General features: G+C 47.8%; 1 protein-coding gene across 1 annotated transcript in view; it reads right to left on the bottom strand.

Moving 5' to 3' along the window:
- TOPAZ1 (testis and ovary specific TOPAZ 1) overlaps positions 1 to 25,723 on the bottom strand; it is a 1,339,900-nt gene that overhangs the window by 650,198 nt on the left and 663,979 nt on the right. The window contains exon 8 of the mRNA XM_069211977.1: positions 2,730 to 2,858. Within this exon, the coding sequence (XP_069068078.1) occupies positions 2,730 to 2,858 (129 nt within the window). The remainder of the gene's footprint in view (positions 1 to 2,729; positions 2,859 to 25,723) is intronic.

Raw genomic sequence — 25,723 nt, 5'->3', positions numbered from 1 at the left:
ATAACAGGCATAGAAACAGAAAACAGTGCAATTAGTGAAAATCACAAGAGTTAGAAATAGGGGTAACACAAACCATATACTAAGAAAGTGGAACGTGAATGTCAAATTCCCACCTAGGCAAGTGTGGTGTGTAGAGGGGCTCCGGGAGTACTAGAAAACACCAAAGGTAAGTACTAGAACCTACCCCAGAGCCCAGGAAAGCAGGAGTAAAACACAGTAACTTTCCCAGAACACACAGAAACACGAGAAAGAAGATTATGCAAGAACCAGAGACTGCAAGACACCAACAGAGGATTCCTGGACCTCAAGACGTGTGGAAGAAGGGGGCCAAGTCCAAAAAGTACAGAAGAGTCCATGGAGAACAGGAGCCCCTGCTAAGCTGGATGAAGGTGCAAAAGAAGAACCACCGGTGGAGAACAGTCAGTACTGCACTCAAGAAGACTGAGTCGGGTTCCTGGTTCGTGCAAGTGATGTCTTACGCCAGCTGGAGGATTGCCGTCTGGTTTGCGTCGCTGGACTACGCCAACATGCCTTGGCACACGAAAAGCTTGCGATTAGAGGAAAATGTCACTGCCCGGGACAAGGAGGGATCTGGTGGACTTTACCCAGGAGGGGGAGTCAGAGGGACATTCAGCAACTCAGAGAGCCCACAGAAGACTGGGCAGCACACACCGGAGTCCCACAGCACGGGGACAAAGGAGGTACAAAAGGAGGCACACATAGCACTAAGACAAAGGCTCCCACGCTGCTGGAGAACCACTCAGGAAGATGTGCGTTGCCGGAAAGAGTGCTGGGGGCCGGAGCTGCACGGTGCACGAAGAACTTCGTGGAAGGATGCCAACTGCAAAACACGTGGTGCATTTGGGTACTGTCTTGCGTGGAGAGGCAAGCTCTCACCTCCACCAAAGTTGGACAGTAGGACGTCAGGAACACTTCAGTCAACCAACCGTGATGCAGGATCCACGCATCTCAGCAGGAGAGCAGATCCACGCAGCCAGTCGTTGTTGCAATAGGTGCCTGCTGAAGCAGGGGAGTGACTCCTTCACCCCAAGGGAGAATCGTTCTCTTGTCTGGTGCAAGCTGAAGACAGGCTCTCCTCTGAGGATGCAGGACCGGGAAACAGTTGCAGTTGCTGGCAGGAGTAGAAGATAAAATGTTGCAGAAGTCATCTCAAGTTTGTAGAGTTCCTGGAGGGTCCAGATGCAGTTTATTCAGTGAGAAGTTGAAGTGGAGGATGCAGGGGCTTCTTGCTGGAGTCTTGCAATTCAAATCTGAAGAACCACCCAAAGGAAAGACCCTAAATATCCCTGAAAGGGGGACTGGTCAGCTAAACAGGTAAGCACCTGTCAGGGGAGTGCTCTGATGTCACTTGCTGGGCACTGGCCACTCAGATGCTCCCTGAGTTCCCTGCCAACTTGGAATCCAACATGGCAAAACCTAGTGGCTCTCTGGAGGAGCTCTGAGCACCACCCCTGGGGTGGTGATGGACAGGGGAGTGGCCACTCCCCTTTCCTTTGTCCAGTCTCACGCCAGAGCAGGGACTGGGGGTCCCTGAACTGATGTGGACTGGATTACGCAAAGAGGACACTGAATGTGCCCTTCAAAGCATTTCCAGTGGCATGGAGAGGCAACGCCTCCCAAGCCTGTAACACCTATTTCCAAAGGGATAGGGTGTAACACCCCTCTCCCAAAGGGAATCCTTTGTTGTGCCTTCCTGGGCTTTAGCTTTTCAAGCAATAGGAGGGCAGAAACCTGTCCGAGAGGCAGCAGCAGCTGAGGCTGCCTGGAAGACCTCAGTAGGCTGGAATGGCAATACTGGGGGTCCTCTAAGAACCCCCCCGTGTATGGAATCATACAACCAAGGCTTGCAAAAGCCTTGGGGTATGATTCCAACATGTTTGATACCAAACATGCCTAGGTTCGGAGATACCATTATGTAGCTGGACATAGGTAATGACCTATGTCCAGTACACGTGTAAAATGGCATCCCCGCACTCACTAAGTCCAGGAAAAGGGTCCTGGAGGTCAGGGGGGCACATCTGCTAGTGAATGGGTGCGCTCACACACAGGAACTCTACATCCTGCCCTCAGGACAGTAGGGCCTCCTATAGGGGTAACTTAAAAGTGACCTGGTGCCGTGTAAATGGCAGTAAAAGGGTGCATGCACCTTTTCATACAGGCTGCAATGGCAGCACTGCAGAAGCCTTTGCATGGATCACTATGGGTGGCAAAAGATATACTGTAGCCCATAGGGATCCCCCGGAACCCCAATGCCATGGGTACCCAAGTACCATATACTAGGGACCTATAAGGGGGCTCCAGTATGCCAACTGTGGGTGAAATACTGGGTTGCCAGTATGCAACAACCAAATTTAGAAGGGAGAGAGAGCCTAATCACTGGGGTCCTGATTAGCAGGATTCCAGTGAACGCAGTTAAGCAGACTGACTGAAAATGGGTGTAACAATAGCAAAAAGAGGGTACTCTCCTACAAGGCCATCACAGGACAATGCAGAAGGTTTCAATCTCTGGCAGTGTATTCCAAAGCCAGCATCTCCAATAGGAACATTAAAATAAGTTTCTGGAAGCAATTCCTAAATTACTTATCTGGGTTGACAATAGCTATCTTTCAATCTTGTATACTGGTTAAGCAGAATTTAATTCATCTTTTGACACAGATGATTAGCAAACAAAAACCACAAACTTATTTAATAAAAAAAACTAATCATACCTTTTCATCCTCTTCTTTAGGAACATGGCTATACCAGCATTGCTGTTGTTTTATACAACCACGAATTGTATTAAAGTAAAAATGGCAGTATCCAGAGGGCAGCACACTCTTCTCAATGGGTTGCCAGAGCTAATGTGTTACATAAAAGATCACGTTTACAATCTTTCAAAATATTTCTCATTTTATCAAACACTATTTTAGAACAACTACCCGTAAATGGTTTATTGCTAGTATTAGCCAAATATAGATAAACAATTTGCAAATATATACAAGAAACAGTCCTAGACATAAATTTTTACATATCAATACACAATAAATAAAATCAATAAAATATACACCAGTTACAATTATTCCCTTTGTCCTCTTTTTAATCCTCCACATATTGTATAATTTCGAATCAATTATTTCTTCCAGTAATAAGAAACCTCAATTTTATGCTTTTCATTAACAAATGGTAATCAACTTCCAGTAGAATAAAAGAAGACTCTGGACTTGCCAAAAGTACTTTCATTTTTCTAGAAGACTAGCCTCAGTCATTATGAATTAATGAACAAGTTACTCACCTTCAGTAACACCTTATCTGGTAGAGATTTATTCTAGTTGCAGATTCCTTACCTTTGAATTTCCCCCAGGCGTCAGCTTGATACTAAGTATTTTTTTAAGCAGTATCCCTACGCACCATTACGTGGCGTCGATTAGCTCTATGTCAATCATCTGCATTGGTTGTGTCAGGTATGACATCATCGGTCCTATATAGGCGCCACCCCGGCAAGCTGACATCAGCCGAACTTCAACATCAGAAGCGCAGATGCATAACATGGACAACATAACATGGACAACTAATGCGTCAAAATTAGGGCCCTAAAAAGGGAGACCTGTCCGTAGAGTTCAGTAGGCAGAATGAGGATAATCGTTGGGTCGGCAAGGAATCTGCCTCTACCAGATAAGGAGTTACCGAAGGTAAGTAACTTGTTCATCTGATAGAGACTTCTAGCTGCAGATTACTTACCTTTGAATAGATACCAAAGCAATATCATCCGTGGAGGTGGAACTGCGAACCAAGATCATACTAGAAAGTCCTGTAGGACCAAATACCCATCCTGACAGACCTGACTGTCCATGCAGTAGTGTTTGATGAACGTGTGCACAGAGGCCCACCTTGACAGATATCTAGGATTGGAACTCCGCGTGCTAACGCAATGGTTGCAGCTGAAGCTCAAGTAGAATGAGCACATAAACCCTCAGGGGCTTCTTGGACAGGGTTTAGCAGATCTTAATGCATAGTACGACCCATTGCTCCTGTACTGCCCAACCTTTCTTCGCACCTACATAAGAAACAAAGAGTTGATCATCCACCCAGAACTCTTTTGTACGACCAAGGTAGAACGCCAACGCTCTTTTTGGGTTCGGGCGGTGGAGTCTCTCCTCTTCCTTAGAAGGATGTGGGGGTGCGTAAAAGTAGACGTGGTGATAGATTGGCCTATATCAAAGGCCCACTTTTGGCAGAAAGGAGGCTCTTGTGTGAAACACCACTTTGTCGGGATAAATGGAAAGGTAGGGTGGCTTAGATGAAAAAGCCTACAACTTACCTTGAGGGCAGATGTAATGGTCGCAAGTAAGGCTGTTTTCAAAGTGAGACACCTGGGAGGACGATTATAGAGAGTCACGAAAGGAGCACATATAAAAAATGACAAAACCAAATTCAAATTCCATTGGGGCATAATGAATGGGGATGTAGCAAACATATGTGTAAGACCGTCAAGGAACCTATTTACAATAGGGGAATTAAACAAAGAAGGTTGATCAGGCAACCTAAAAAAGCAGACATCGCATCGCATGAAAAAGCACAGCCCTGCTGGGCCAAAGACAGAGGGTCAACAGATTTATTTGTGCACCATGCCACAAATTTCTTCCAACAACAGGTGTATACTGTTTTGGTGGAGGGACACCTGTAGGAGGCTGGCCTGGCTTGTAGTGGGTACCAAGGGGTACTTACACTCTGTACCAGGTCCAGTTATCTCTTATTAGTGTAGAAGCTTATAGCTATAGCAGAGCAGCTTAGGCTGAACTAGGGGACATGCAAAGCTCCTACTATACCACTGGTGTCATACGCACAATATCATAAGAAAACACAATACACAGATATACTAAAAATAAAGGTACTTTATTTTTATGACAATATGCCAAAAGTATCTCAGTGAGTACCCTCAGTATGAGGATGCCAAATATACTTAAGATATATGTACACAATACCAAAAATATGCAGTAATAGCAAAAGGAAGTAATGCAAGCAGTGTAAAGTTACAATAGATTGCAATAGGAGCACATAGGTTTAGGGGCAACACAAACCATAATACTCCAAAAGTGGAATGCGAACCACAAATGGACCCCAAACATATGTGAGCTTTTAGAGTGTCGCTAGGACTGTAAGAAAACGGTGAGGGTTAGAAAAATAGCCCACCCCAAGACCCTGAAAGGTAGGTTTAAAGTGCACCTACAACCCCCAGAGAACACAGAAGTCGTGATAGGGGGATTCTGCAAGGAAGACCAGCACCAGCAAAGCAACAACAGTGTATTTTCCAGACCCGAGTACCTGTAAGACAAGTGGACCAAGTCCAAGAGTCGCGACAGTGTCGAGAATGGGCAGATGCCCAGGAAATGCCAGCTGAGGATGCAAGGAAGCTGCCACCGTGTGGAAGAAGCTTGGTGTTCTGCAAGAACGAAGAGGACTAGGAACTTCCCCTTTGGAGGATGGATGTCCCACGTCGTGAAGAAGCTTGCAGAGGTGTTCCCACACACAAAGACCGCAAACAAGCCTTGCTAGCTGCAAGGGTCGCGGTTAGGGTTTTTGGATGCTGCTGTGGCCCAGGAAGGACCAGGATGTCGCCACTTGGATGAGGAGACAGAGGGGGCGCCCAGCAAGTCAGGGAGCCCTCACAGAAGCAGGCAGCACCCGCAGAAGTACCGGAACAGGCACTTGGAAGAGGAGTGAACCGGAGTCCACCCGAAGTCAGAAAAGGGAGTCCCACGACGCCGGAGGACAACTCAGCAGGTTGTGCACCGCAGGTTGGAGTGTCGGGGACCCAGGCTTGGCTGTGCACGAAGGAAATCCTGCGCAGGGGCCGGAGCAGCTGCAAATCACGCGGTACCCAGCAATGCAGTCTAGCGTGGGGAGGCAAGGACTTACCTCCACCAAATTTGGACTGAAGAGTCACTGGACTGTGGGAGTCACTTGGACAGAGTTGCTGAGTTCCAGGGATCTTGCTCGTCGTGCTGAGAGGGGACCCAGAGGACCGGTGATGCAGTCTTTTATTGCCTGCGGTTGCAGGGGGAAGATTCCGTCGACACACAGGAGATTTCTTCAGAGCTCCTGATGCAAGAAGGAGGCAGGCTACCCCCAGAGCATGCACCACCAGGAAACGGGCGAGAAAGCCGGCAGGATGAAGCGATACAAGGTTGCAGTAGTCGTCTTTGCTACTTTGTTGCGGTTTTGCAGGCGTCCTGAGCAGTCAGCAGTCGATCATTTGGCAGAAGGTGAAGAGAGAAATGCAGAGGAACTCTGGTGAGTTCTTGCATTCGGTATCTGAAGAATTCCCCAAAGCAGAGACCCTAAATAGCCAGAAAAGGAGGTTTGGCTACAGAGGAAGGAGGATAGGCTAGTAAGAAAGGTAAGAGCCTATCAGAAGAAGTCTCTGACGTCACCTGATGGCCCTGGTCACTCAGAGCAGTCCAGTGTGCCAGCACACCTCTGAATCCAAGATGGCAGTGGTCTAGGGCACACTGGAGAAGCTCTGGGCACCTCCCCTGGGAGGTGCGGGTCAGGGGAGTGGTCACTCCCCTTTCCTTTGTCCAGTTTTGCGCCAGAGCAGGGCTGGGGGATCCCTGAACCGGTGTAGACTGGCTTATGCAGAGATGGGCACCATCTGTGCCCATCAAAGCATTTCCAGAGGCTGGGGGAGGCTACTCCTCCCCAGCCCTGACACCTAATTCCAAAGGGAGAGGGTGTAACACCCTCTCTCTGAGGAAGTCCTTTGTTCTGCCTTCCTGGGCCAGGCCTGGCTGGACCCCAGGAGGGCAGAGACCTGTCTGAGGGGTTGGCAGCAGCTGCAGTGAAACTCCAGGAAAGGCAGTTTGGCAGTACCCGGGCTCTGTGCTAGAGACCCGGGGGATCATGGAATTGTCCCCCCAATGCCAGAATGGCATTGGGGGGACAATTCCATGAGCCTAGACATATTACATGGCCATGTTCGGAGTTACCATTGTGACGCTGTACATAGGTAGAGACCTATGTACAGTGCACGCATGTAATGGTGTCCCCACACTCACAAAGTCCGGGGAATTTGCCCTGAATGATGTGGGGGCACCTTGGCTAGTGCCAGGGTGCCCTCACACTAAGTAACTTTGCACCCAACCTTCACCAGGTGAAGGTTAGACATATAGGTGACTTATAAGTTACTTAAGTGCAGTGGTAAATTGCTGTGAAATAACGTGTACATTATTTCAGTCAGGCTGCAGTGGCAGTCCTGTGTAAGATTTGTCTGAGCTCCCTATGGGTGGCAAAAGAAATGCTCTAGCCCATAGGGATCTCCTGGAACCCCAATGCCCTGGGTACCTAGGTAGCATATACTAGGGAATTACAAGGGTGTTCCAGTGTGCCAATTAGAATTGGTGAAAATGGCCACTAGTCTATAGTGACAATTTTAAAGGCAGAGAGAGCATAAGCACTGAGGTTCTGATTAGCAGAGCCTCAGTGACACAGTTAGTCACTACAGAGGTACATACATTCAGGCAACAAACTATGTGCACTGGGGTCCTGGCTAGCAGGATCCCAGTGAGACAGGCAAAAACAAACTTACATACATGTAAAAATGGGGGTAACATGCCAGGCAAGATGGTACTTTCCTACAACATGGGAGCATTTCTTGAGAAGGTTTTGCGGATCCACTCTAGTGCCTATGGAGTTTTGAAGGTGAGAAATCTGCAGGTAGATAGCATAACCACCAGAAAAAGTGTTTCCGAAGGTAAGTAACTTGTTCTTTAAGATACCTCCTGAGATGCGTGGATCCTGCATCACAGGTTGTGGTCTAGAGTGGTCCTCTTAGTCCTCCTTTCCAGCTGTCCAACTTACGTGGAGGTAAGCCCTTGCCTTACCACACAGGACAGTACCCCCATGCACCATGTCTCTTGCAGCTGCCAAGACTTGTTGACATCTTCTCCAAGGGATCTTCAGGCTGTATGTACCTCCAGCCCCCAGCACTCCTTCCTGTGGCCCTCGATCTCTTTCTCAAGAAGGAGAATTTCAGAATGCTCACTCTAGCTTAGGTTTTATTTGCTGTGGACCCAGGAAACTGGATGGTAGCGTTAAACCTGCAGGACGCTTATTTCCATATTTCCGTCCTGCGTGCCCACACACATTATTTGTGGCTTACGGTAGGTAACAAGCTCTTCTAGTTCACTGTGTTCCCCTTTGGCCTCACCAGTGCCCCTCGGGTGTTCACCAAAAAGATGTTGGATGTCGCAGCTCATCTGTGCAGATCAGGGGTTTCAGTCTTTCCCTTTCTCAACGACTGGCTTTTGAAGGCAGGCTTGCCCCAGGCTGTTGTCTCCCACCTCCAAACTATGACACACGTCCTGCATTCTCTAGGGTTCACTATCAACATTCCAAAGAAACACCTCACTCCATTTCAGGTGCTTCCTTTCACCAGAGCTGTTCTGGACACAAAGCAGTTTTGGCTTATCCTCCCAAGCGGTATGTCCACAATATTATGTTTATGATACCAATTTTGTAGCCTATATCCTGGATTTCAGTGAGAATAACTCTGAGGCTTCTGGCCCTCATGGCCTCCTGCATCCTATTGGTGACACATGCCAAATGGCATATGTGGCCTCTGCAGTGAGACTTGAAGTTCCAGTGGGCGCAGCATCAGGGTAATCTCTCCGACAAGGTCCAGATCTCGGAGGGAGCTGCACAAGATCTGCAGTGGTGGTGAACTAACCATGTTTGGGTTAGAGGCAGATCCTGCGCCCTTCCCCAACCAGAATTGGCAGTAGTGACAGATGTTCCACTCCTGGGATGGGGCGGCCATCTGGGAGAGGTGGAGATCAGAGGCATCTGGTCTCTGGCAGAATCGGAGCTCTACATCACCCTGTTACACAGCACTTAAGTAAATTATAAGTCACCTATATGTCTAACCTTCACTTAGTGAAGGTTAGGTGTAAGGTTACTAAGTGTGAGGACACCCTGGCACTAGCCAAGGTGCCCCCCCCCATAGTTCAGGGCAATTTAACCGGACTTTGTCAGTGCGGGGACACCATTACACGCGTGCACTACATATAGGTCAATAGCTATATGTAGCTTCACAATGGTAACTCCGAATATGCCCATGTAACATGTCTAAGATCATGGAATTGCACCCCCATGCCAAATCTGATATTGGGGTGCCAATTCCATGCATCTCCGGGGCTCCAGCAAGGACCCCGGGTACTGCCAAACCAGCGCTCTGGGGTTTTCTCTGAAGCTACCGCTGCTGCCACCCCACAGACATGGTTCTGCCCTCCTAGGGTCTGGGAAGCCCAGTTCCAGGAAGGAAGAACAAAGGATTTCCTCTCAGAGAGGGTGTTACACCCTCTCCCTTTGGAAATAGGAGTAGCCTCTCCCAGCCTCTAGAAATGCTTTGAAGGGCACAGATGGTGCCCTCCTTGCATAAGCCAGTCTACAACAGTTCAGGGAACCCCCAGTCTCTGCTCTGGCGCGAAACTGGACAAATGAAAGGACAGTGACCACTCCCCTGTCCATCACCACCTGAGGGATAGTGCCCAGAGCTCCTCTAGTGTGTCCCAGACCTCTGTGATCTTGAATCCAGAGGTATGAGGCCACAATGGAGACCTCTGAGTGGCCAGTGACAGCAGGTGACGTCAGAGACCCCTCCTGATAGGTGCTTACCTCACTAGGTGGCCAATCCTCCTCTGATGGCTATTTAGGGTCTCTCCTGTGGGCTTTTCCTCGGATAATGATTTGCAAGAATTCACCAGAGTTCCTCTGCATCTCCCTCTTCAACTTCTGCCAAGGATGGACCACTGACTGCTCCAGGACGCCTGCGAAACTGCAACAAAGTAGCAAGAAGACTACCAACGACATTGTAACCACTAATCCTGCCGGCTTTCTCGACTGTTTCCTGGTGGTGCATGCTCTGAGGGCTATCTGCCTTCATCCTGCACTGGAAGCCACGAAGAAATCCCCCGTGAGTCGACGGAATCTTTCCCCAGGTGATTTAAACAAGGATGGTTGAACCAGCAGATATAAAAATGCCTGAAGTGCTGATAACCTTTAATAGAGGATATTGCAAGGCAAACAAACAAAAGAACATGCGACAGCTTGGACTGTAAAGGTCCAATCATGCAATTACAACATCATAATACAAATCTGTCGCAGCGCACAGGGGGTTAATGGATTTCGTGGAAGTGTGTCTGGCAGAGAGGAGGACATTCACCCAATTCTGGTGGCAGATCTACTGTACTCAACTGCTACACTCAATTTCCTCCATGCACAGAGGTTTAGAGTGCACAGGTTCAGGTGAAGCGCCCTACCCTGCTGCTGCAACATTCTATTCTCGCAAAGCAGTAGCCAGGCCAGAGGACAGATACAGATGGTCCAGGGTACCACACCCTCCTGGTCTAATCAGAGTCACTAGGATGACTTGGCGAGGCTGTTCCTTATCTTTTTCAGAAACCTGGGCAGTAAAGCCAGAGGCAATAAAGTGCACAGAAGTCCAAGTTCCATTTCAGCTGGAACACGTCTCATAGCGAATGTTCCTGCGTAAACTCCAATGCGCAAAATATTTGGCAATTGATATTTTCAATTCTGGTGAAAAGCTCTAGCTAGGGTTTACCTACAGCCAGCAGGGCCCTAGCATCACCTTGCATATTGTCAACACTCGTGGTTTGCGAGACACCATCTCCAAAGTCCTCTGCTCTGGCATTCTAAAACACTGCAAGGCAGTTCGCAATCAGAAGACTCCCAACACGCCAACCAATTCCAGAGACTCAGAGCGTACTAGTAAAAGGCACCGGATTCCACTTTGCTCTGCTTGTTTCAACAGAACATTGCAGTGGTGCTGTCAATGAGACCCTGCATCTCGCTCCCTTTGATAGACAGTAGGAAGGTCTTCAATTTCAAGCGAATTGTTAGTAACTCCAGTAGTTTGATATGGAATTGGGCTTCCATCAAAGACCAGAATGATCTATACCTCTCCAGATGACATCTTCAACCCAGCAGTGATTCTTTTGTCACCACTGTAGGATCTCGCTGTGAAAGGGAGAGGGGCCTGCAACTGGACCAACTCTATTTGAGTAGCTACCATTGCTGATCGTCTCATTAAAAATATGTGAATGTTATTTGACAGGTTTCCCCTCTATCGACAAGGAGGATTCCTCATTAGGAAAATAAATCATTTACCTCTTGCAACAGAATGGACAGGTGTTCTAAAATTTACTCTGATGTAAGGCAAGATTTGCAGAGGAGAAAAAAAAGGTAGGCATGGCAATGCTGAACGATTTGAAGTACCCATCTGTTAGAAGTGTTGGATCACCACCCTGGGAGAAAGTGCTCGATCTTGCTTTCTACAGGGTGGTTCATGCACCACTAATGAGAAGATAAAAATGTCCTGGTGGCCCTTGCCACATGGGAAGGAGACTGGGAAGACTGGCGGCCCTGTTGGCTTGCATGTTCACTGCCACATGCACATCCCAACCTCAAAGAGACTGAGGTGATTTCAGCAGTCACTGGAGAGGCTGACATTATCTAAACACTAACCCCTTACAGTAGCCTTTGAATTTCCTAAAGTGGTGAGGTAACTGTTTGGCAGCGATCAAACATCCTACAAAGCATTCTGTGGCCCTACTTTCTTTAAAATACTCGAAGTCAGAATCCGTTTTTTTGCTGAATGGGTGGGATCCAAGAGAAAGACCCACAAGTCTCCTGAAAACCCCATGCAACACACCCACACCATGCAAGGGACCACCACACTGATGCCCACTGCCCTTCACTGCCAAGCAGTGGTATCACAGCAACCACAAATTAAATATTTGACTGCATCTGTTCATCCTGACTTGCTTCAGCCTGTTAACCCTAAGGTTAAATATCCACCAGGAAGATCACTGTAAGGAAATGCCTCCTTTTCAATGTTTTGGACTGATGCTGCTGGTTTTTCGATTCAGCTTGCACCAGGACCTGCTAACCACCCTAAGTGCATGCACCCTAACCTTTAAGTGTGTATGTTTGATTTCTTTCTACCCAACTGGCATTAGCCAACCTACTTTTAAGTCCCTAGTATATGGCCAGAGCCTGTAACTTAGACAACCACCCCACGGACCACAACACTAGTTGTGCTATACCAATTTAAAACATGACTCGTAGTCTACCATCAGAGACTGGCAGGGCAGTTTTCAAACTGCTAAATCGACTTTGCCATCTGAGGTAATGGCAAACCTAAATCCTTCCATTTTAATATATGCATATTACCCCTAAGGTAGATCTAGAAAATCCTAAGGCAGGGTGCTGTATATTACAAAAGTAGAAAATGTGTTTTATATGTTCCAAAAGTAAAAAAACTAAATTGTCATTTTTACTATGGAAAAGCCTAGTAGCCCTACTGGTGAGTGCAAAGTTGCAGACTGCTACAGCATCGCTGCTAACGTCTGACTCAGACTAGTAAAGTTGATATGTAAGGTATCAAACGACTACATTAAGCCAAACTTGATGCCCCAGTCATGATTAATACAACTTGTTGCTGTAGTAACTTTTACAAAGCTGCCGCTTTCTTGCCCTAAATCCCTTGTGCCTGTCTACGACTTACACGGGGTCAGTCTCTGAGACAGCTTTTTCCCTCCTGGAAGACATGGAAACTACTCCCAGGAAAGATGACAATAGCAGCCTGAGCAGGAGAGCATGATACCTCTAACCAGGCAGGAAGCCACATGCGTGTTGGCTCAAAAGGTGAGCTTCAAAGGAGAAGCTGCCTTAGGAGGGCAAATTGGGAACCCTTGGGAGAAGGGCTGCCCTTTGCTTAGAGAGACAAGCTGGCACTCAGACAGGAGATGGGAAACCAGCTGACAAACCATTTTTGCAGGGGTGTGTACCTCCTTGATAACCACACCTCTTGGTTGAGCTAGGGAGGTTGTAAGCCAAAAGAAGGTTTCTACTATGTTGGGAGTGGGCACAACAGAGAATTCCAGGATAGCCAGATTCCACAATTCACAGGAAAAGGTCATGAAGGAGGGAACCTAGTATCCCTTTGGCTACTAACTGCGTCTTCCGTGAAAGCATTTAATGGGCTTGAAAAGGGCGGCCAGACACCCAGAACTCAGATCTCGAAAGACTGGAGATGGGGATCAAAAAAGGTTTGCCCAGCTGCACCAAGGACGAGCAAAGAGAAAGTGCACCGACGTGGAGTTCATCTGCGGCGCCTGGTGGCTAGCAAAGGAGAAGGGATTGCCTGATGTGTTCGGCTGGTGGAGAAATCATCTCCAGATCCCAGCCAAAGCAAGATACTCTAAGGGACAGCTGGCTGACTTCCCATTTGCAGCACAGGTCAAGAACAGCTGAGGAAGCCTGCTGGGGCAAGTTGGTGGCCCGGATCTTTGCATTGCTACTACTCACCACTGTGCACACTAGAGACCAGGACCTAATGCTCAAAGTTGCACCAGAGTCTGTTAGACCCTGGAGAGTTGTCAGTGTCCCTTGGTCACCGAAGAAGAAAAGGTATTGTTCAAGGATGGATTCGGATGTGACTGCGATACCAAGTGATTGGTAGCCCAGTGGTGACTGGACTACTGTCAGATCCGAGAGGACTTGAAGGAGTGTTGACCCTTGAGGCCAGTACCTCCTCACAAACTTCATGGATCAAGGAGTAGCCGCAGAAAGACCCCTGACAACCGCACTGCATTCATAGCATCTTCAGCATCCTTTATCCCTTCCATCAGGACCACTTCCATAGGAGTCTACGACAAGAAGATACAAGTGCCTGGAACAAAGGGAACCCTGCTCCTTATTTCAAGCTATCTGTTTGGGAGGACCTTCCTGGTCCCCCTGACTGGCTCACTGCCAGAGTTAAATGCCTAAAGTGATAAAGTAACCGCATTGATACTTACCCAAGTTTCTCTTGAAACTGTTTTTCAAGTGTCAAAATAACTGAATGAGCCAATGCATGTTTGCAGAAAAAGGGAATATTTTCTATACCTTGTGAAATCTGAATCTCTGGAACCATCTTGTTGATCCTTTTCATTTTGAGGTAAAAAAAAAAAAAAAAAAATGTCTATTTTTACAAATTGGAGTCAGATTTCTTGAGTATTTCTTCTTTAAATGTGTTGTTTAGTTGTTTAAATGCTTTGGGTGTGTTCCTATGTGTAAGCCTGACTTATCAGGGCCACAGCTACTCAGGGCTGATATAAAAGTTTGAGACAATCTACTAGCCCTAAAGGGGTTTGTAAGTGCATTACACTGTAAGGCCATACAACCACACTGTATAATATACCCAATTTCCTCATAGTCACAATGGTCATGTTCCATAAGGCATTTGTCTATCAGCTCTCTCGAGTAGGATCTTAGTAACGAATATCAGGGTCGTCAGTTGCCGGTCAGTGAAGTCAGGCTAACTGCCTACTCACCAGTAGGAAAGAACAGAGCTTAGAGCAGGTACCCATTATGGTATCAGCAAGGGGCTCACAAATATTAGGGGGTACTCAGGGGCAGCCTCTGGAAAGAACTGGCTCATGAGTTGCTGATTTTAATACCTGGATTAAAGATACCATTGACTCTGTGGCTCCTCGGAGGGTAGTTTACCGCACAGAGGTGACAAGATCATCAGCCCCTTGGTTCTCTTCGGAACTGAACCTCTCCAAAGGGACTGCAGAAGGCAGGAAAGGAAATGGAAACTTTATCTTAGCCTGTCTGAAAGCACTGAGCTGAGGGAACTAAGACATCAATACAAATCAGCCATTAAACAGGCTAAAGACCGATTATTACTCTCAGAAAATTATAAATGCTGTGAACTCCCCTCAAGAATTGTTTAAGGCCGTTAAGACCCTTTCTACTCCCTCTGTATCTCAAGGATTAGATATTTTGCAATCTTTCTGTGATAGGATAGCTAATTTGTTTAAAGATAAGATCAACAAAGTTCACTGTATTTTTCAGGACTCCCAATCACCTATGAGATACCATGACTCCTGCTTAAACGCAGGCCTGAGGGAGGTTGCCACGATGGAGAATTTTGCACCGTTAACTTCTGAAAAGATTAAGGGCCTACTATCCAGGATTCACTCAGGGTCTCCTGCTGACCCTTGCCCCCCCTAGGGTGCTGCAGCTGGTCTGTGACTCGGTGTTAGCCCCCCTGGAGAAGCTGTATGCAGAAGTCCTAGAACGGGGTGAGTATCCCTCGGAATGGAAAGAAACAATAATAGTTCCCATTTTAAAAAAAACGGGGGTAACCCAGAAGACCTTAAGAATTTGCGCCTAATCACTCTTTTACCCACACTGGCCAAAATTTTAGAGGAGCACTTAAATCAAGAGCTTAACTCTTACCTGACAACTCATGACTGCCTGGATAGATCCCAACATGGCTTCCGGAAACATCACAGTACGGAAATGGCCCTGCTTGCGACGACTGACGCAATCATGACACCGGTAGATTCAGGAGGTGGCACAATCCTAATCTTGCTGGATCTGTTGGGTGCTATTGATTCCATCTCGCCCCTCATTTTAAGTGATAGTTTTTTCCAGGTTGGACTGAGAGGACCAGCTTTGAACATACGTACATGTTTCTTCCAGGACAGATCACTATTAGTTAAATGCGGGGACTTTAGTTTGGCCCCATTTCAGCTCCCCTCTGGAGTTCCACAGGGATCCTCTCTAAGCCCGACCTTCTTTAATTTGTTTGTCGCACCATTGGCGGACCTATTGCACTCCTTTGGATTACAGGTGTCCCCCTATGCTGACGACACCCAAATCATTGTCTCCTTTCAAGATAAGACATTGGACATAGCAAAACAATTTCAGTCCAGTATGGATCTAATTTGGCTTAAGATGAATGGGGACAAAACCAAGGTCATTTATTATCTTTGGGGCCAGCTCATCTATATGGGATTCAAACTGCTGGCCAGAGTAGTGAGGGACATTACCAGTCCCCCTCCGCCGCGGTCAAAAATCTCGGGATTGTCTGTGACTCTGCCTTAACCTTCAACACCCAGGTTAATAAAATTACTAATTCATGCATTAGTATTATTGAGATGCTTAAGAAAATTCTTCCTTTCATACCTTACAACCTTAGAGTAACAGTAGTTCTGGCCCTGATTGGATCGAAGCTGGACTATTATAATGCCCTGTATCGTAACATCAATCAAGCATCTCTAAATAAGTTACAACTTATTCAAAATCAAAGTGTGCGCCTGGTACTGGGTCTAGACAAGTTTGCATCCGCCAAAGAGAGTCTGAATGAACTCCACTGGCTATCGATCAGGAAAAGTATTATTTTCAAAACGTTGTGCCTCGCTCGCAAGGCCCTCTATTTACATGGCCCTTAGTTCCATCTTCCATCTATTAGGTGGTACTCGCCTAGTCGCCCCCTTAGATCAGCTAATCTCAGGTGAGCCTGCCCTCCCAGGACAAAGAAAGTGGAATGGGGGGGTAGAGCTTTTTCAGCAGCTGCTGCTAGATTATGGAATTCCCTCCCTTTTAAAATTAGAAATACCCCCATTCTAGTGTCTTTCCGGCAAACTAGTCAAAACTTGGCTATTTTAATCTTAATTGGGAGCTGCAGTAAAATTCTTGTTTTGCCTTCTTAGCTCTTTGAAACCTCTGGTCGAAATGTGCTTTATCAAATACATTATAGATACATACAAAGGGAGCAAGGACAAAGATGTGGCTGGACCAGGTTGTAAGATTCCCATAAAGACACTAGTCTTACTCTCAACAGAGATCAGTTGCAGGTCCACAAATGCTGCTGCTCGTTTGACAACTACAGTGAGCAGCAGTAGTCTGCGTCAGTGCAAAAAAACAAAGTGTTGCACTTTCTTCCACTTCTGGTCCACAATGCAAATTCAACCCTGCATTTGGTAAAGTATCAAGCACACTGGCCGCTTGTAAGTCCATGTAAAGAACTAGGGGGCAGGCACATTCCCACCATCATGATCTCTGGGTGGTGGTAAGCTTTGGTTAAAACCAGAGCCAAAAAGAGTGGAGCCCCGATGACATGCTTGCCCTGACTGAAATATGTAGCTGTCTTCCAACAATCCCTATTATAGGAAAGAAAATCCCCAAAAGCAACTATAGAGATGTACCTATGGCTACTTAGTAAGAGATTGCAGGTACAATTTCACCACCATCCAGTACACAGTAATTTCACCAACCCAAACAACATTACCAATATAGAAGACCTCGTTGGCCCCAAATGAACATTTCTGCAGTAACCGGGTAATGGAAAATAATCTAGTCCTGTGATTCACAGGGCTTTTTATCACCAGCTTTTTTTATTTTTATTGATAGCGATCTCAACAGAGATAAACAAATCTCACTAAAAAATGAATAAATTGTTATTCATATATCAAATCAATAAAAATGTATAAACTAGTAAAATGTGAAAATACAGTTACGTAATTGTTCATTAAGAGGAGAAAGCATAAATTCATAAACAGTTTGTAGATTATATATTATCTCGTTAAAAACAATACACATCTTTCTACGGTAAGACTTATTGCAAAGCGAACAAACAGCACAATTAAAATCCAATACATCATTTATGCAAATAATACTGATTCGTAATATCTTGGGTAAATTTATCCATCTCCCAGTCGATGCTCTTAACAGAAGAATCCCAGGCCTATAAAAGAATGTCACTCTTTCAATATTATGCAATAGTGCTAATTCCAAAAAAGGTTGCCTGTTAAGTGCTGGAGAGGGCTACGATACAGAGGGAAATGTCAGCAGTGTGTAGAAATAGGCTGTATTGGTGTGGTTGTGCGACCTCTGTGTGCAATACACTCATCAACCCTTTTAGAACTAGTAGGTTTAATTTGCGAACCCCTTTGCTTAACCCTGGATAGCCATGGCTCTGCGTAGTCAAGCTTACACAAAGGAGCAAATCTAAAGCAATTTAACAGCAACAAACGAACTGAAGAAGAAATACACAAGACACTAAAGTAATCTGACACCGATTTATAAAAATAGATTATATTAAGTATTTTTAAACACCAAAACTAAAAGATCCACCAGGGTTTCGGAGATGCAGATTTTACAAGTATAGTAAATATGTGCTTTTTCACTTAACCCCAACAAGGATAGGTAAATTCAATGAATTTTGGTAAATATCAATGCAATTACTTCGTTACTTTGGTTGACCAACTCTGGCAGGGAGCCAGTCAAGAGGATCAGTAAGGTCCTCGAAACTATTAGATCAGTGGGAGAAGCAGACTCAGTTAGTTTCAGGCAGTTTTATCCCTCTGCAATAGATTCCCAAGGAAGCGGTCCTGATGCAAGGGAGAGAAGATGCTCAAGATGCTATGGATGTGATGCGGTTGCGAAGAGGCTCTCGAAGTCTTCTCAGTGGTGGAAGAAATCCAATGTTCACTGGGCTACCAGTCGCCTGGTTTCACGGTTACAGTCAAATTATGCTCGGACTGAATACTCATCTTCTGTGCAATCAAGCTGCACTCTGATGACTCTACCAGGTCCAGCAGATTCGGGTGCAACGTTGAACATCGGGTCCAGGACTTTGATGCTGCACAGCGACAAGTGGTGGCTACAAGAAATTCTGGGCTAAAAACTTGCCCCGGCAGGCTTTTTCAGCTGTTGTCGCTCAGTGCTCCGAATACAAGGCCAGCCAGCTGCCCCTTGGACTCTCTTCCTCTGCTGGGCTTGGAAAAAAAACTTGTCCACAAGGCAGATTCTTCCCATTTTCTAACCACCAAGTTGAGCAAGTGCAGTCCACGTCGGTACAGTCTCTCTTTCTGGGTCCTTTGTGCAGCAGGGCCGTCCTTCAGTCCTCTTCTCCATTCCAAAAAGAGGTGGATTATGGGTGCCTGGGGTGCCCTATTTATGCTCAGAAAATTCCCTCAAAGTTGAAAGCAATTAGTGGCCAATGAGCCACCAGGTGCTCACACTCCTGATGGCCACTTCCTGCGAAGTGTGGCATCTACCCATCCCCAGATGCACCATTCATTTTCTATATGGCAGGACCCCTCTTTCGGCGTACAGAACTCACTAGCCCAACCCATTAGTGTGGCTACCCATGGGGCCACACGCCACTGAAAATACAGTTTGGCAACCGGTTACCCCTCCTATGCACGAGTATCAGTTTGTCTACTTAAAGAACGAGTTACTTACCTTCGGTAGCGACTTTTCTGGTGGATACATTAGCTACCTGTGGATTCCTCACCTCATGAATACTCCCATGGCGCCAGCATTCGACGGAAATCTTCTTACTAGTCTCTGCACGTCGACGAGGACGTCACTGTCTCGCACGCGACGCCGTCTGACGTCATACAGGCAATAAGAGGTCCTCGACGACGTGCGGACGTCAGTACCAATCATTTTTTACGTGCATGAGAACAACCAGGCAATGCAATGAAAGAACAAAGCAACATCCATTATATTGTAAAAATACACCACATTGTATGAATAACTGTAAATCTTTTTATGTACATATATATATATATATATATATATATATATATATATAAAACTCTCTCTTTTAAAATATATACACACACCAAGTATATACCTAAAGATATATACACATATACTTATATATATATAAATATATTATATATATACATCTATTGCACCCTCAAAGATCAAGAGGAGCGCACTCAAGGATTACTTGGCAAGACCATAAAGGCAACGGGGAGGCGGGTGGGACCGTGAGGAATCCACAGGTAGCTAATGTATCCACCAGAAAAGTCGCTACCGAAGGTAAGTAACTCGTTCTTCTGATGGATACAACTACCTGTGGATTCCTCACCTCATGAATAGAGTCCCAAAGCAGTACCACGCCCGGCGGTGGGTGCCTAAATGGTCAAACCAAGAAATCCTGCAGCACTGACCGTGCAAAATGGCCGTCCCTTCTAACCTCAGAATCTAAACAGTAATGTTTTGCAAAAGTGTGAAGGGACGACCAAGTTGCGGCCTTGCAGATGTCGACCACAGGAACACCTCTGGCTAAGGCCGAAGTGGCCGACTTAGCTCTGGTGGAATGAGCTCTAATGCCCTCAGGAGGATCCTTCTTTGCCAAAGAGTAACATATTTTAATGCAAAGAACAACCCACCTGGATAGTGTTCTCTTGTGGACTGCCTTTCCTCTCCTCTTGCCCACGTATCCAATAAACAGCTGATCCTCCAGCCTGAAATCCTTTGTTCTATCGATAAAGAAGCTCAACGCTCTCTCTTTGGGTCCAGACGGTGCAGTCTTTCTTCCTCTTTGGAAGGATGAGGCGGAGGATAGAACGTGGACAAAGTAATTGCCTGAGCCAAATGGAAGGGTGAAACAACCTTCGGGAGGAAAGCAGCCTTGGTCCTCAACACCACCTTATCCCCATAAAAAGTTGTATAAGGGGGGTTTACTGATAAGGCCTGCAACTCACTCACTCTCCTTGCTGATGTTATAGCTATCAGGAAGACTGTTTTTAAAACCAAATACCTCAAGGGGCAAGAATGCATAGGTTCAAAAGGGGACCCCATAAGGAAAGTCAGGACTAAGGACAAATCCCATTGCGGCATAACGAATGGCTTTGGAGGATATTGATTTAGAAGACCTTTCAAGAATCTGATAACAATAGGGGATTTAAATAAAGATGGTTGGTCTGGAAGACATATGAAGGCTGACAAGGCCGATAAATAACCTTTAATGGTAGCCACTGCACAACCTTTCTGCGCCAGAGATAGAGCAAAAGACAAAACGTCCGATAGATGAGCATGTAAAGGATCAATCTGCCTCTCTCCACACCACGCAACAAATTTAGACCACCTATTAGCGTAGATAGATTTAGTGGAGTGTCGCCTGGCCGCTAATATAACATCCACTACCTCAGGCGGGAGAGAGAAGGAACTCAGGTTGCCCCGTTCAATCTCCAGGCATGTAGGTGCAGACTCTGGAGGTTGGGGTGTAGAACCTGCCCCTGCGACTGTGAGAGGAGGTCTGCCCTGAAAGGGAGACGGAGCGGCGGGCACGTTGAGAGTTGGAGAAGGTCGGAGTACCACACCCTCCTTGGCCAATCGGAGCTATTAAGATTACTAGAGCCCGGTCTTGGCGAATCTTCCTCAATACTCGAGGAATCAAGGGTATGGGAGGAAACACGTAAAGCAACTGGCCGCACCAGGTCATTTGAAACGCGTCCCCCAACGCTTCCTGCATCGGATACTGAAGGCTGCAGAACAACGGACAATGCGCGTTCTCTCGAGTGGCGAACAGATCTACCCGAGGAAACCCCCACTTCTGGAAGATTAAACGGACTTGATCTGGATGGAGACGCCACTCGTGGTCTGCCGAGAAGTGGCGACTGAGACTGTCCGCACGTACGTTCAAGACTCCGGCCAGATGGTTTGCTATCAAGCAAATCCGATGGTCCTTTGCCCAGGACCATAGCCGAAGAGCTTCTCTGCAGAGAAGGTACGACCCCACTCCTCCCTGCTTGTTTATGTACCACATCGTGGTAGTATTGTCCGTTAGGACCTGTACCGACTGACCACGAAGGGAAGGGAGGAAGGCCTTGAGAGCCAGACGTACAGCCCGTAACTCTAACAGATTGATGTGAAAAATCTGTTCCTCTGGAGACCAAAGACCTTTGATCTCCAGATCCCCCAGATGAGCTCCCCACCCTAGAGTGGAAGCATCCGTTATGACTGTGGCCACTGGTGGCGACTGCTGGAACGGCTTTCCTTGTGAAAGATTGTTGCTTGCAATCCACCACTTCAAATCCACAGCAGCATCTCTGGAGATCTTGACAGTACCCTCTAGATCCCCTCTGTGTTGAGACCACTGCCTTCGGAGGCACCACTGAAGAGCCCTCATGTGCCAGCGAGCATGCGTGACCAACAGAATGCAGGAGGCAAAAAGACCGAGCAGACGAAGGACCTTGAGGACTGGAACTACCGCTCCATTTCGAAACATTGGAACCAAATCCTGAATATCTTGAATCCGCTGAGGCGGAGGAAAGGCCCGACCCAATGTTGTATCCAGTACTGCCCCTATGAACAGGAGGCGCTGAGAGGGCTCCAGGTGAGATTTGGGCTCGTTCACCGAAAAGCCCAGGTCGAACAACAACTGGGTTGTTGACTGCAGATGACGCAACACAAGCTCCGGGGACTTGGCTTTGATCAACCAATCGTCCAAGTAAGGGAATACTGCTATCCCCTTCCTTCTGAGCTCCGCCGCAACCACCGACATCACCTTCGTGAAGACTCGAGGTGCTGAAGTAAGACCAAACGGAAGGACCGCAAACTGGTAGTGTTGCGATCCCACCACAAACCGGAGATACTTCCTGTGTGACTTGAGTATCGGGATATGAAAGTAAGCATCCTGCAAGTCGACAGACACCATCCAGTCTTCCATGTTCAACGCCAAAAGCACCTGTGCTAGGGTCAGCATCTTGAACTTTTCCTGCTTGAGGAACCAATTCAAGATCCTCAGGTCCAGAATTGGTCTCAAACGACCATCCTTCTTGGGAATCAGGAAATACCTTGAGTAAACTCCTTGACCCCTTTCCTGCTCCGGGACCAACTCCACCGCGCCCTTTAAAAGGAGGACTTCTACCTCCTGTTCTAGCAACAGGAGGTGTTCTTGTGAACAATACGAAGGGCGGGGCGGGATGAGGGGCGGAAACTCCCGAAAGGGAAGGGTGTAGCCTTTTCCCACAACACTGAGAACCCAAGTGTCCGACGTAACAGTCTCCCATTTGGTGAGAAAATGCTGTAATCTTCCCCCTACAGGAGAGGAGTGAGTGGGAAATGGTGGAAGCCTAAGGCTGCTTCCCCTGCTGCACCCCGCCAGAGGATGAGGAAGAGGCAGAGTGCTGCTGAGAGGCTCCCCTGGTGCGGACCCTACCCCTCCCCCTAAAAGATCTATAGGGATGGAAAGAGGCAGGTTGCTGATATCTTCCCCGAAAGGAAGAGGAGGAAGAGCCACGCCCAAATCCACGAAACCTCCTGAAGAATCTGGAAGAGGCCGTGGAAGAAGGAGCTTGGAGTCCCAACGACTTAGCCGTGGCCCTGCTCTCCTTAAAACGTTCCAAGGCCGAATCAGCCTTAGCCCCAAACAGTTTGTCCCCATCAAACGGGAGATCCAACAATGTGGACTGCACATCTGCCGAAAAGCCCGAGTTACGGAGCCAGGCCTGTCTCCTTTCCACCACAGTTGTGCCCATTGCTCTGGCTACCGAGTCGGTGGTATCCAGTCCCGTCTGGATAATTTGGGTCGCAGCAGCCTGGGCATCAGAGACAAGATCCAAAAGACCCTGGGGAAGCTCTGTAAACGAAGAGGAGATGTCATCCATCAGAGCATGAATATACCTCCCCAGGATACAGGTCGCATTAGTGGCTTTTAACGCCAGACTGCAGGACGAAAAAATCTTCTTCGACTGCGCCTCTAGCTTTTTTGAGTCTCTGTCCCCAGGCACCGTCGGGAAAGAACCAGGCGCTGACTTGGACGAACAGGAGGCCTGCACTACCAAGCTCTCCGGCGTAGGGTGCCTAGATAGGAAACCAGGATCAGTTGGAGCCGTCCGATACCTCCTGGCCACGGCTCTGTGAACTGCTGGGGAAGATGCCGGCCTCTTCCACACCTCTAAAACCGGATCCAGCAGAGCGTCATTAAAAGGTAACAGAGGCTCCGCCGCGGCTGAGGCCGGATGCAACACCTCCGTCAAAAGGTTTTGTTTTGCCTCCACCACCGGCAAAGGCAGGTCCAAAAAACTAGCTGCCTTCCGTACCACTGTATGAAAGGAAGCAGCTTCCTCAGTATATTCCCCCGGGGACGAAAGGTCCCACTCAGTGGAAGTGTCCAGCCCACTGGCCGACTCCAGTCCACGCAGCCCATCACCCGAGTCCTCTAGCTCTCCTTCCTCTAGGGCTTGTTGGTACTCCTGCTCTTCTAGTACCCGGAGAGCACGCCTCCTTGAATGCAGTCGTTGCTCAATCCGCGGAGTCGACAATGCCTCCGCCGAAGTCGGAGATCGGCGCCGATCTTCCGAAGCCACCGACGCCGCATCCGGCGCCACGGGTAACTTCGGCGCCGACTGAAGAGCAGCTGAAACAGATGGACCCACCGGAGTCACAGGCCGAAATCTCGACGTCGACGGGATGGAAATCCCTGGGGCCAATCCCTCCGAAGCCATCGGAGCGGCCACCGGCGCCGACACTGGCGCCGAGCCCACGTTCCCAAACGGGAGAAAGGGCATAAAGGGTGCCGGCCGAAGAGGCGCAGGATCACCCAAAGAAAAGGCCAAAGGCCCAGCCGGAGCACCCCCTGGAGCCATCTGTTGGAAGATGGCATACATCGCATTCAAGAATGCGGAACTATCGGCTCCAGGGGTGGGAAAAGCCGGATACTGGGGTGCCTGTCTCGGAGGCGACCCCGAAGCCGGCCTCGGCGTCTGCGCCGGAGAAAACACTTGAGGCTCCAATACCTCAATCACCGACGCCTGTCCAGGCGAAGTTGGTGAAGCCGGAGAGGGCAACGGCGTCGAAGGATGCGGCGTCACCGTGGGGCTGACCTCCCATGTCTTTCGGCGCCGATCCGGAGACCTGGAACGAGCCTCCCTTGAATGACGCCGAGATTCTCTACGGCGCCGGGAGTCTCGATGATGCCGATGTCTTGGAGAAGACTTCTTGTGATGCTTCTCCTTTGACTTGGCCATAAACAGCTTCGCCTCACGTTCTTTAAGGGCCTTCGGATTCATGTGCTGACATGAATCACAAGTCGAGACGTCGTGGTCGGAGCTCAAACACCAAAGGCAATCGGAATGAGGATCCGTCACCGACATCTTGCCTCCACACTCACGACAAGGCTTAAATCCAGACTTTCTCTGCGACATTATTTCCACAGAGAAAGAGTACGCAGCAAGATATACACTGTAACCGCAAGAGTAACAGTTGCTCCCTCGAAGATAACCGTTTCGAATGCACGGAAAAAAGGGAACTGACGTCCGCACGTCGTCGAGGACCTCTTATTGCCTGTATGACGTCAGACGGCGTCGCGTGCGAGACAGTGACGTCCTCGTCGACGTGCAGAGACTAGTAAGAAGATTTCCGTCGAATGCTGGCGCCATGGGAGTATTCATGAGGTGAGGAATCCACAGGTAGTTGTATCCATCAGAACAATAGGGCAGCCCCTCTTCTTCAGAAAACCTACTAGATGCGAGGGAATAAAAAATAAAAATAAAAAAAAATAGGAGGGTGGTGGCTACTAATCAGTATGGTGGGCATGGTTATGCCCCCACCCCAACTGAAGGGGGTACCAGTCTTTCAGCTCTCCCCCGCACACTAAAACATCTTATCCCACGTCAAACAAGAGGGCATTTGGTTATTTGGGTTTTGGTTTTACATTTGGGCCATTAGAGCTTGTCTAACTCTCAAAATCGCCCTTTTGGACCCACTTTGCTTCCCCCTCAATTTCAACATGTTTTTGGCTCTTCCCTGTTTCAGGCACTTGGCACACCTACACAAGTGAGGTATCATTTTTAACGGGAGACTGAGGGGAACGTTGGGTGATAGGAAATTTGTCCTTGTGCCGCAATCTTTGTTAGCTAAATTTGAGCTTTGCTTAGGATTTTGGGTAAGAAAACACTGGGAGATCCACGCAAGTCCCACCTCCCTGGACTCCCTCAGGTATCTAGTTTTCATAAATGTCTGGGTTTGGTAGGTTTCCCTCTGTGGCTACTGAGCCCAGGAACAAAAAACACAGGTGCCCCCCCAACAAAAAGAGGTCCAGATAGCGTTGGAACTAGGCCTACCC

The sequence above is a fragment of the Pleurodeles waltl genome, chromosome 10 (genome assembly GCF_031143425.1).
Source record: "Pleurodeles waltl isolate 20211129_DDA chromosome 10, aPleWal1.hap1.20221129, whole genome shotgun sequence".
NCBI lineage: Eukaryota > Metazoa > Chordata > Amphibia > Caudata > Salamandridae > Pleurodeles > Pleurodeles waltl.
The sequence above is the reverse complement of the archived record's forward strand: the minus strand, read 5'-3'. Positions and strand labels throughout refer to the sequence as shown.